Source organism: Sprattus sprattus, assembly GCF_963457725.1.
Source record: "Sprattus sprattus genome assembly, chromosome: 1".
Classification (NCBI taxonomy): domain Eukaryota; kingdom Metazoa; phylum Chordata; class Actinopteri; order Clupeiformes; family Clupeidae; genus Sprattus; species Sprattus sprattus.
Genome location: NC_137920.1, coordinates 56,992,873 through 57,005,234, shown reverse-complemented (window position 1 = coordinate 57,005,234; position 12,362 = coordinate 56,992,873). Strand labels below are relative to the sequence as shown.

General features: G+C 46.7%; 1 protein-coding gene across 2 annotated transcripts in view; it reads right to left on the bottom strand.

Moving 5' to 3' along the window:
- Positions 1-12,362, bottom strand: part of tenm2b (teneurin transmembrane protein 2b) — a gene marked incomplete at both ends in the record, with an annotated part of 136,961 nt that overhangs the window by 28,142 nt on the left and 96,457 nt on the right. For both annotated transcript variants that reach the window (XM_080848682.1, XM_080848683.1), the window contains one exon: positions 6,657-6,895. In XM_080848682.1, the coding sequence (XP_080704808.1) occupies positions 6,657-6,895 (239 nt within the window). The remainder of the gene's footprint in view (positions 1-6,656; positions 6,896-12,362) is intronic.

Below are 12,362 nucleotides of genomic sequence, written 5' to 3'. Positions count from 1 at the left end.
TCTTAACTGACGACACACTTTCCAGCAGCCCTCTGATGGAGGCTGTTTCCGAACTGGTTACAAGATCAGCAGAGGCTCAGCGATAAACTGTGCCACTGAGATAACACTGACACCGTGTCAGGCACTGCTGTCGACGGGAGGCCGCAGCCAGTCAAGGGCGTAGCTGACAATTATTACACACAAATGCAGCCATTTGTTCGGTGGCCAGTTCTGGCCATGCGCCGTCCATAGGCATCTTCTGCAGTGCCAAACACAGTGGCCTGGCCGAACGAGCGCTCCAACCCATATGGCTCTTTAGAGGCCCGTGCTGCTGGGAGCGTGAGGAGAGGAAGAGGAAGAGGGGGATGGAGAGAGGGAGATAGAGAGGGAGAGGGAGACGGAGAGAGGGAGAGAGAGCAGATCTGAAGAAGCAGGAAGACCATGCTGATTCACACACTAAAAATACATCAAGAAGACAGTTCGGTGATGACAAACTAACACACAAAGAAAATAGACAATGTGATCGCCTACAGGTCAACAGCCTTGAATTCTGGGGTTTCTATTAAGTTTCCTTGCAAGCTTCTGTGATTTCAGGAAATGGACCTGTGTATCAAAACTCACTTAGTACCCACAGTCTTTTTATTGATACATCTTTTACATGCTCCTGTAAAACAACAGATTGTTGTCAGACTCCAAAATCACCTCTTCATTTCACAAATTTGTCACTATAAATGTTACCTCAACATTACCTCAGTGAGCCTCATAATTTCAGTGCTGTCACAACCAGCTGTCAAAGATGCCAGCTGACAGTGCCCCAGTGCATGTCAAAATAATGACACTGATTTAATACCTGCTCATTCCATCCAGCTCTAACAAAGCTCCCGTGTCCCAGAGGGTGCCGCCGCTCCAGCCCCCGAATGCACACCTTTGCACAGCTTTGAAGTGCTTCACCCCTAAAGTGCAGAGGAGCCGTGAGCCGGGAGCCAGAGGCCGGGTAGCTGAGGCCTGACTCTTGCAGGAGGAAAGAACCTGCAGTGGGAGCCTGGGTGTGCTGTGGCCTGGCTCTTGCAGGAGGAAGAAACTGCTGTGGCCTCGCTGCTTTCCCCAGTAGGAGCTTGGGGCCTCGGCTCCCCCAGGAGTGACACCTGAGTGCCTGACGCAACGCACGGGTACTTCACAGCAATCTCCACACAGGGTTACAGCAAGTGCTCTTACAGCGGCTCTACAGCCACCTGCACGATACCTGCAACACCAGCACCCCCACCCTCATGCCCTACCCCTCCAGAGACAGAGAGAGAGAGACATAGACAGGCAGAGAGAGAGACTGACAGAGGGAGAGAGTGACAGAGGGAAAGACAGACAGACAGAAAGAGAGAGAGAGAGAGAGATAGAGAGAAAGAGACAGAGAGAGGTAAGATACAGAGGGAAGGAGAGACAGAGAGAGAGAGAGAGAGAAAGAGTGACAGAGAGATAGAAAGAAAGAAATAGAGAGAGTGACAGAGAGAGAGTGACAGAGGGAGAGACAGAGAGAGAGATAGAGATTGTGAGAGAGAGGGTGAGAGAGAGGGAAAGACAGATAAAGAGCGCACGCGCGTGAGATATAGAGGTTGGGAACTGCTACTCTTTGTTTCTCACTTTCTTCTTTGTTTTTTGCTCCGTTCACACAAACACAAGTACCTGGAGGGAGAGCTCCACACACACACACACACACACACACACACACACACACACACACACACACACACACACACACACAAACACAAGCATCTGGAGGGAGAGCTCTTCCGCTGGTCCTATAGGAGGGCAAAGCCTTTCATCTTCACCAGCCCACAGGGCCAAAGGAAGGATTGGAAATGGTTCTTTACAGCACACATCTGAGAAAGTGCCAGAGCACAGAAGATATAACACACACACACACACACACACACACACACACACACACACAAAGACAAGCTCAAATATATATTCCCAACACATGAATGCAATAGACAACTCAATCATAACGGTTGCTTCAATTCGTCTATGAGGTCACTGAATGCACCTCCCTTTGATGTGCCTTTTTGTGATGTGCCTCAGTTTTAGGCTCACTGTTTTTCTGGCTTTCCTTATTGATACGCAGCTGGCCACAACACCCTTGAAGCTAGTCTGTTACACTGTCCAGCCACCACACACACACACACACACACACACACACACACACACACACCCCTGTCATTTGAGACCTCCTCCCTCGCTCCACTTGACCGAGGACCCCAGCGACTCCCCATCCCTTCCCTCCCCACCCTTCCCCTCCTCCCCCTCTCCAGAGCGGAGCACATGACACACATCCCACACTCAGCTGGTATGTGAGCGGCACACTGCTGTCGGCTCGTCACCCTTCAGCATGCTCCCGTGAATCTGAAAAGGACTGAAAACGGCGCACCCCTCCACCTTCTCCATCCTACAACCCCCCCTCCCCCCTCCCCCCTCACCAGTCCTGCGGCAGTCCTCGGAGGGCTGAGACGTGGGCGTACAGAGCAGCGTGACGAGATGGATCCAATCTATTCCACTCCGCTTGTCAGTACCTCGCAACGCAACAATCATTCCCCTCGACACATTTTTTTTTCTATCCGTTATAATTACTGCTCTTGAGTTATGAGGGTTTCTCTCTCTTTTTCTTTCTTTCTCTCTCTCTCTCTCTCTCTCTCTCTCCACCCAGTGCCAAATGGGAACTGTCTCTCTCTGTGTGCATGGCCGCCCCACCTCTGCTCCCTCACGGTGCGCCTCGTCTCACTGACAGCCTCTGCTGCACCAGTCTCTGGGTGAAAACCTAGAGGTGCCTAGCGAACATCCTTCCGTGACCTTGTGAGCGCGCTTGGACACAAGACGGTGACTCTGTCCTATAAAAATCTGACCTGAAAAAACATTCATCTGCGCTCTGCCAGACGTTTCAAAATTTATGAGCGGGGCCAAATTTAAAAAAAAATTAAAAACCTGGACGGAGAATGTTTTTTTTGAGGAGTCATTTTTCATTTTGGTCAGACGTTAAGAGAGACTGTTGGTTTAGGACTCAGTCCAAGGACACGGGAGTTCACTGTGTATTATCTGCAGGTTCCAGATTTGAGTGTGGATGAGGGGAGAGATTAGTCATGAGGGCTGTGTGTGGGGGGGAAAGGTTTACTAGAGGGCAGCTTGGAGCCCCCTCAGCACCAGGAGAGAGAAGGATGAGAGGGATGAGAGACACTGGGAGGGAGGTGTGGGGTGGTGGGGGGGGGACTGCAAGCCCTGTGCTCCAGACCCGGGAAGAGTTACGCGACTCTGAGACGCTCACCTCACTGCACGGGCTCACACAGATGATGGAGTACTGATTCAAGTAAATTAAAGTAAAGCCATCTCTGATTGGTGTCCCCTCTGATGCAATCTCATGGAAATGGACATGGAGCTAGAAGAGAGGGTTTATGCAGCTAGGTGTGGTCTTGGCTTAGCTGTATTAGCCCTACTTGATTCATTTAAATGATATCTTGTTGATTTGTGGTCTTTTGGAGTCACTGCATCTCACTCATCCTCCCTGTGTGTGTGTATGTGTGTGTGTTTGTGTGTGTTTGTGTGTGTGCGTGTGTGTGCGTGCGTGTGTGTGCATGCGTGCGTGTGTGTGTCTGTGTGTGTGTGTGCGTGCGTGTGTGTGCGTGCGTGCGTGCGTGTGTGTGTGTGTGTGTGTGCGTGTGTGTTTGTGTGTGTGTGCGTGCATGTGCGTGTGAGTGTGTGTGTTTGTGTGTGTGGTTGTGTGTGTGTACTGTGGTTGTGTGTGTGGTTGTGTGTGTGTGTGTGTGTGTGTGTGTGTGTGTGTGTGTGTGTGTGTGTGTGTGTGTGTGTGTGTGTGTGTGGGTGTGTGCGTACGCGCGTGTGTGTGTGTGTGACTATGTGCATATGCATTTACAGTCATGGTTGGGGCAGAAACACTCTCTGTGTCAGTGTGTTTATTTACCTCCTTTTCCATGCATATACTTAAGGGTTGAAAAAGGAAACAGAAGCACAAATCAAATAGCACACACATGTCCTCTCTCCCCTGTGTCACCTGGTGTCCCCTGGCCACACGCAGCAGATATGAGCAGCCCAGCGGTAGGTGGCTCAGGATGGTCTCGCTCATCACTTATCTCCCCTCTTTCAGACGCTCTCACCAGTAAGTCTGAATTAGTTATGCAGTCCTTCCAGGAGACAGGTCTGCAGAGACCCAGAGCAGCCACGCTCCATGCTCTGCGTTCCGCGGTAGACCTGCCCTATTCTCCCCTCCTCACCTCTCCTCTCCTCTCCTCACCTCACCTCTCCTCTCCTGCCCTCTCCTCACCTGTCTCCTAGCAACCAACATCCTCCTCAACCAGGGATGGAGTTTTGAGGAGGGACTGTCTCAGCACGTAGACGAGCGTTCCACAGAAATACCAAGAGATGGTTGGCAGGAGCCAAATGTTGATGGTGAGAGTACATTTAAAATCTTGTAGGTTAGTGCTTCTGTTTGTCATTGACCACCTTATAACAGCAGCACACCAGGTTATCATTTCTGTTTGTCATTGACTGTAACTATGCCACCTTATAACAGCAACACAGCACATTCTAAGGGGTTAACTGTGTTTTGGTGTGTGAGTGAAGTTAAGCCTTGAGACTAGTAGGTGGATGATGCCACCGGTCTCTGAGCTGTAGGTCTGCCTTACTTTGGTGACAGTTGAGCGGAAAGGTGGTGGAGACTAAAAAGCTGGAAAAGGAACAGCTCTTCCGAAATACTGAAATAAAAAAATGCTCTTCTGCTTGACTGCTGAATGTCAACATGCATTAGTGTGGAGTCCCCAGCATGGAATCACTCTGGTTTAATACTAGTCTTTGAGTGTGTCTACACTGCAGCGCTCAGTGATGTGTGTGTGTGCGCGCGTGTGTGTGTGTGTCTGTGTGTGTGTGTGTGTGTGTGTGTGTGTGTGTGTGTGTGTGTGTGTGTGTGTGTGTGGTGTGTGTGTGTGTGTTTGTGGAGGGATAGCATAGCTCAGTGGAGCGGGCATCTGTGATGAGATGGTAGACCCAGGCAGAGGCCTGACACTGAGTCACATCACAACCCAGGTGGAATACCCACACACACACACACACACACTTGCTCAGAGAGCTGTCACACACTCACATAGTCCCAAAGGTAATGGAAGAGTTTCAGCATGCATCATGCTCCAGTGTGCTCAAACACATACACAGAGCCTGTCTTATTGCTCTTGGGACAGTGAGCTGAATACCATGTAGGCGTGTGTATGTGTGTGAGTGTGTGTGTATGTGTTAGTGTGTGTGTGTGTGTGTGTGTGTGTGTGTGTGTGTGTGTGTGTGTGTGTGTGTGTGTGTGTGTGTGTGTGTGTGTGTGTGTATGTTTGTGTTAGTGTGTGTGTGTGGGGGGGAGGGGTGTATGAAAAAGTTCATGTGAATTAACAGGACTAAACTATTTAAATCATCTAAACTATCCATTGAGGGATTTAGAGCAAACATTGGACACCCCAGCAGGCTGAAAGGAGACTGATGTGATTCAGACTTATCTTGGTAACGGTGACGCAGGACGGCCCGCAGTGGCAACTGAGTCATAAAACGCTGACTGAATGTCTGACTTCATGTTTGTCATTGCGGGTTTCTTAATGGCTTTCACCCCCTCAGTTAAACAAACGCCTGTGGCAAGATTACTGCCAAGATTAGCATGTCACCAGCGAAGCCCCATCTCCCGGTTGTCAAACTCATTCTTAATTTGAACTGAAATTGCAAAATGCCACAGAAAGGCTCATTTGTATGCACTTGACACACAGGCGTCTATAGACAATGACCAACGAGTGCAGAGTAGGCGCTGTCTCAGCCACGGATAAGATTCCCTGATAAGCAATCAAATACCTGAACTTGCTGTTTATTCAGGGCATTTAGGCAAAGCTACCTTTTTTTCTGGAAACCTACTAGAGAACCACTTGTGCATGGGGCCAATAGTAAGAAAAAAAGAAAAAATTGGAAAAACATTTTAAAGGTTTACTGTGTTCAATGAATGCTACATGTACTGTGTGTGGGGGCTTTCTTGATTTTTGTCTTTTCAAATTGAAAAGTCTATCGCCACAGTATTTTTTCTGACACATAAAACGACGGCCCGAGCCGCTAATTACATGCTCCGAGCCCCTGGCATGACACGGAATGTTGAGTGGCGCATTACGCCTCCTGCTTGGGAGGGATTGATGGCTGACGGTCATGCGTTAGTTACAGACTGTGCCGGCCAGTCACGGCTCAAATCAAGCGTGCACTGATGGGCGCCTGGCTGCCTCTGACATGTCAGGCTCTAATTCGGCTCCCTCCTTCTCCCGCTGATAATCAAGACCCCTCTCAAAACCACACAAAATATGTGAGTTTGAATCCAATCAGCTGCAGGCAGACATCGGGAAGAACATAGCAGAGCAACAACAGGACATAAAGTGGATATGATCAAACCACGGAACTCATCATTCAAGACACATCAGAACCAGCACACACACACAAACACGCAGACACACACACACACACACACACACACACACACACACACACACACACACACACACACACACACACACACACACACACACACACACAACACACACACAAACACACACACACACACACACGTCTAGCAAGGGAAGTTATGTTAAGAAACGCAACAACGGCCCTACCTATGAAGTAGGACAGGAGGCCGGCTAAGAGGATGGCGGCAGCGATGGCGGACACGGCTGCACATTTCCAGCTGCAGTACTTGGAGGGCTTCTTGAGTTTGAAGGAGCTCCTGGAGAAGGTGTTCCTGGGAAGCAGCCGAGGAGGGGGTGAGTAGACTGTGCCCGACGTCATGGGGTAGCCGGGGGACGAGCTGCTGAACAGGGGGGTGGTGCCGGAGGGCGTCTTAAACAAAAAGTGCCTGCAGAGAGAGCAGAGGAGTTCATAAAATAATGATTACTAATTAAAGCTAATTATTTAATTATTAGTTCAGTTAATTCAGGATAAACTCGTTAATTATGAACCATTTAAAAAAAGCAGTACACACATGTCCAAAAAACATCAAGAAGGTGCTAAATTGAGGTGAGAGTAATGTAATATATAAATGAAAAATATGTTGACACTTTTTTGTATTGTTGAGTGTGAATAAATCAAGTCATGGCTTATCTGTGTGGTACCATACAGTGGTGTGGACTGTCTCATTTGCAGGACATTTTTTATCATGTTCACAAGAAATGCTGAATTTCACTGTAGTCTATTTCTTATGTTTGTAATGATTGAGGAGTGAATTTGGTCGTGCTAAACATCGGCTTATATTGACAACCCTGCCGATCCAGTGACTGCAAGAAATCACAGAATAAAACATATTCACTGTTAACATTATTATTTTGCTCAGAGTACTGGGGAAGCTTTGAGGACTGTGTGCTGAGTAGCCCTCCTCTGTCTGCGGACCGGACTGCGCCTGTGCCAGCCCTTTTGCTGGGGGTACTAGATGCCAGGTGGGCCACGGGCCGGGGCAGTCTGTGGAGGGGCAGATGGAATGGGATGAAAGTGGTGAATGTCTGACCACGGTGCTTTGATGACGGACAGCCTCGCTCAGAAGCTGGCGCCCCTGCACTCACAACCCCCCAGTAATTCTGCCCTCAGATCTTGTTCCATCCATCTTGTCCAGGGCAGGGAGTTTGACCTGGCCTGACCCACCTGCTCTACCCCTTCCCTGCACTCCTGTACTCACCCCACCAAGAAGTGGATGTGGACCTGGTGTCCTCCTGCCCTTCCCCCCCAGAGATGACTCCACACCCTCAGTGCCCTCTCCCCTTCTCCTCCCATCAAGTCTCTCTCATCTTGAGGAGCTGGAAAGCTTTCAGTATTTTGGAAAATCTTTCAGAATTTTCATTTGTCATTACTTGTTTGTGTGGGGGCGTACATTGGCAGAGCTCTATAAAGGCTTTGGAAAACTGCGACTTTACATCTCCGTATCCCTGTTAATAGAGGGATACAAATCTTCAAATCCCAATTAATTCCCCTAACATCAAAAGTATGTTTTAATTCGTTTGAACTCTCCTTGCAGATCTAATGAAGTCATGCTACATAGATAGAGAATTACACCAGTTTTAAATATGGAATTATATTCGAAAAAACACATCCATTCAAACTGGTGTCCTGCAAGGAAGGAAGACAGAGGACATATGCTGGAAAGGAGAACTGATGGCATGGATGGTCAGAGAAGCTCCGTTCCCAGGCCTGGTGATGGGTATCAAGTGTCATCTCCTCCAAAGGTGCTCTCTGTCTCTGCCTCTGCATGGGTTTGAATCCACAGCCAAGGTCATACACACAAGCACACATCCACACACACACACACGCACGCACGCACGCACGCACAGACACAGCCACACACACACACACACACACACGCACGCATAGACACGTAAAGACACACGCACACAGGCTGTCTCTCTGTAGTTCAGCACCATTCATCCTGGTTTCTAACCTTAGAGCTGGCGTAGCAAAACCCTTTTGTCCAGAGCAGCACCCAGTATAGATAAATCCCCCTCCTTATCAGCATGTGTGCCTCCAAGGCACTGAGCACCCCTGACCTTCACGTTGTTAGTACCTTCCAGCACCAGCCAACCTACAGGTACATCAAATATTTAACATTCAAACTATGGCTATAAGACCCTCAGTAAATTATACCTCGCCATGTTTGATACTACAACGTCAAAGAGCAGGCGTCAGAAAAAGGGGTGTCAGCATGAGCTCCATTCCCCTGCCTGGCCAGGAGTGCGTTTTTTTTGCAGCGCTGAAAATATATTTTTATTTCTTTTTACACCACAGAGAGCGATATGGGCCAGCATCAAGGAGGGGCAATAAAGTCTTGGAGATGTCAGACATTTCCAGCTTGAGAGGCCTCCCGATAGTCACATCCAGAAACTAATGAAAAGACGGCGCTGGCTAGCAGAGGCGCTTTGCTCAGTGCTTTAGACTGATTAATCTCCCGTGCACCAGCAAGCGCTAGCGGGGCTACAGCACCACAGAGAGACAGCAAACGCTAGTCTACTCTGCAACCATGCTTTACAAAACTGAAACAGACAAGTCCACTCTGCTATATTTTTTTTTCATCACAATATTTTTGTTGTAGACATTTAACAGCAAACCCATTCAAATTCTAAAATAAAACATTAATAACAAAAGATTTTGAAAAAGGATCACACAGATCACTAGTGTGTTTTTAATCAAGTCAAAGGATCCAGCCATGACTCGGGATCCGATGATCAACATCTCTGAGCGGTGAGGCCAAACCCTGGTCACACCCTGCAGACAGCATTTCAATGGCTGCCTGAGAAAAGTGCTTCAGGATGCCAGAAATGAAGACAGAGAGGTGGAGGATGTCCTCTAGTCCACGGCCATAAACCCTGCTAATTTGCATTCAGGGGTTTAATTTGCTTTTCGCCCGTTCTCTTAAGAGTTTTTTTCAACTATTACATGGTCTTTTATTTATTGTTTTACAAACCAAATGTACTTATAAGACAGCACAAGTATTGAATTCATAAAGGGGGTAATACTTCTAATAAGAAATTATGTGTGTCAAAATGTGACAAAATTGTATGCTTGAATGGTTGAAAGACTTGATTGACTTGATACACCTTGGTTACCTGGGTAAAGACTGAAGACATCGTTTGAGAGACATTATAAACTACAGGTCTACACAATGTAGTTGCAACAAGTCAATCACAGGGAATTCATTTTTATTTGATTTTTTGTACATTTTAATTTCTCAGTACTATCTGCATGCCCACTTTACTAATGTTCCCTGTGATCTTTTGTAGGCAAGAGAATGTTTTTATAATCTTTTAATTGAGAGTATTCACAGTACACCGACTCCTTAGACAGAATTGGCCACAGTGTGCCACTCCGCAAATAAACACACCCCACAGAGACCTTGGCACTGGCAACACTCAAAACACACACAAAAACCCTGAGCAAATAGAGCAAAACACAGCAAAAAGAGAAAAACAAGAAGTTGTGAAAAGGCTCGCTCTCGCTGTAAACACCTCAGCCTCCCCAGAGGACGTGCAGAAGACCAGAGCAATTAACGTGGAAGACGTTAACAGATAATGAACCCAAATCCACTGGCGGTATGTTATTACAGAAGCCCTGCTGCTGGAAATTGTAAGGGATGACAGTCTGAGGCGTTTGTTCCACTGTGAGCTTAGGTGGAGACTACCACTGAGAGCCATTTAAGTTCTACAACAGCTTTTAATTATTTGCTCAAATTGCATCCCTTATCTTGTCTTCAACCAAAACAAACAAAAAACAATATTTATATGTTTTCTTAAGGCCACAAATTTGGAACAGTCGCCACAAAACCATATAATAGCCAGACTGGAAAACCCCATCTCTATATCTGTAATCCATTGAAACCATTGCTTTAAAGCAAGCAGACAGTAGCTGGATATGTTTCCACTCTATCACATTTCAGGGACACCACTCATTATGAATAAATGTAAATGATATCCAATGCATGCACGATCTCAACATTATCTCAATGGGGATTCAACCATCCCTGTTCACCCATCCTTAAATCATGGAAGAAAATAGAGCCACTTAAACACTGTGTGAGTGTTATCTAAGATTCATTAGTATTACTCAATGAATCAAAACACTTCACAAATGTATTCGGTCTTTGCTATTCCTCAGCGAGACACAATTATCTCGTGACATTTCAGTTTGTTTCTCAGTATATTGAGATCAGCTTGTAACGAGGTTGTTAGTGGTGTATGGGGACAATTATGAAAAAAATCTCATTAAGAAAACCTCTAAACCACACAAGATACAATACAGGGAACTCTTTTTAAATGGGTCTATTCTGATTGTGGAGGGTGGGCACTGCATAAAAAGGGTTAGGGAGATGCTTAAAACACAATGAAATAGATGAATAAATGAACCTAGTAATGTATTATTTGTTTATTCACTTATTTAATCTTGTGTAACCATGGGTTAGATGGCAAGGGGCTTTTGAAGACAAGGAATGGAGTTGCATCGATCATGAATTAAAAGGAATTTTGGAAGGATTGAAAGGGTAAGAGCAAAGAATAAATGTAATCAAATGGGTGAGGTCATCTTTGATTATGGCATGGAAAGATATGAAGTTTTTCCAAAAGATAGGAAGGAAAAGCAAGGTCAGACCAGGCCAAGTAATAGAATACAAAAGGCAAAATTCGAGAGAGGAGACAGCTGAAGAAGCAATGGAAACGAGGAGATGATGTATGAGTATGAGTATACTGGCTCGCTAGGTAGGGTGGAGCTCCTCAGACGAAGAAAGAACAAGGAGAGGCTGCATTCTACAAGGATCCATTTAAGATTGAGAAATCTTTATTCACTCAAGAGGAAATGGGAGAGCGGAAAGAAAGGACAAGAGGTTGTGGATTGTGTAAGGGCAGCATCCACTCCTGGCCCTGATGGGGTACCTTATTGTGTCTATGTTTTAAAATATCTATGGAAGCTTGTGGCTATTGTATGGAAAAAAGGGAATGGTTCCGAGGAAGTGGTGTCGGGCAGGTGGTATTCTCATTCCAATGGAGAAGACTGCTCCGACCATGGACCCTTATTTTTACCTATCGGCCATTTTCGAAGATTTATTTTTTGGGCTTCTTGTGCCTTTATTTGGACAAGACAGTGAAGTTGAATGACAGGAAGTGAAGCGGAGAGGAGGTGGGGAGCGGACCGGGAAACGACATTAGGCCAGACTTGAACCTGTGTTCCCGCGGGCAATGAAGCCCTAAATGGGGGGCTTATCGGCTTGTGCCACAGTGCCCCCCCTATCGGCCTTCTTAATGCGGAAGGAAACACCTTCTTTGAGGTCGATCTCCTTTTTGAAGGCAAATTGCTTGATAAATATTTCTGTCCAGAAGGCCTGAATCCCAGGATTTTCTGGATGTTTTGGAACATAGTTGAATGATTAGGCATCAAATTCAGATAGCAAGGACTAAAGGCAAGGACCTCTGTGTGGTATTTTTGCACCTTACTATTGCCTCACAGTGCGTTGTGGAAGGCATTCGGTTACTTTCAGGTCCCTGAGAAGATTTCAGCGTTAGTCAAAGCATATTTTGAGGATATTCAGTTGTGCTTCAACACCAATCACTACCACACCTTGGCATCATTTGGAGATTGCTATTATGGCTGGATGAACCGTTTCACTGTTGGCTTTCCCCATGGCAATGGAGGTAATTATCAGGGCATCTAAATGGGTTGTTGGCTGCAGGAGCACCTGGGTTACCTTCCATCCAAGCACGACGTCAGTTACAACAACTGCTCCATGGCTGTAAGCCAAGCTAAATGAGAATCTAAAATGGGTAAAGATGAAAGTGAAATATAGCAGATGTAGAAGT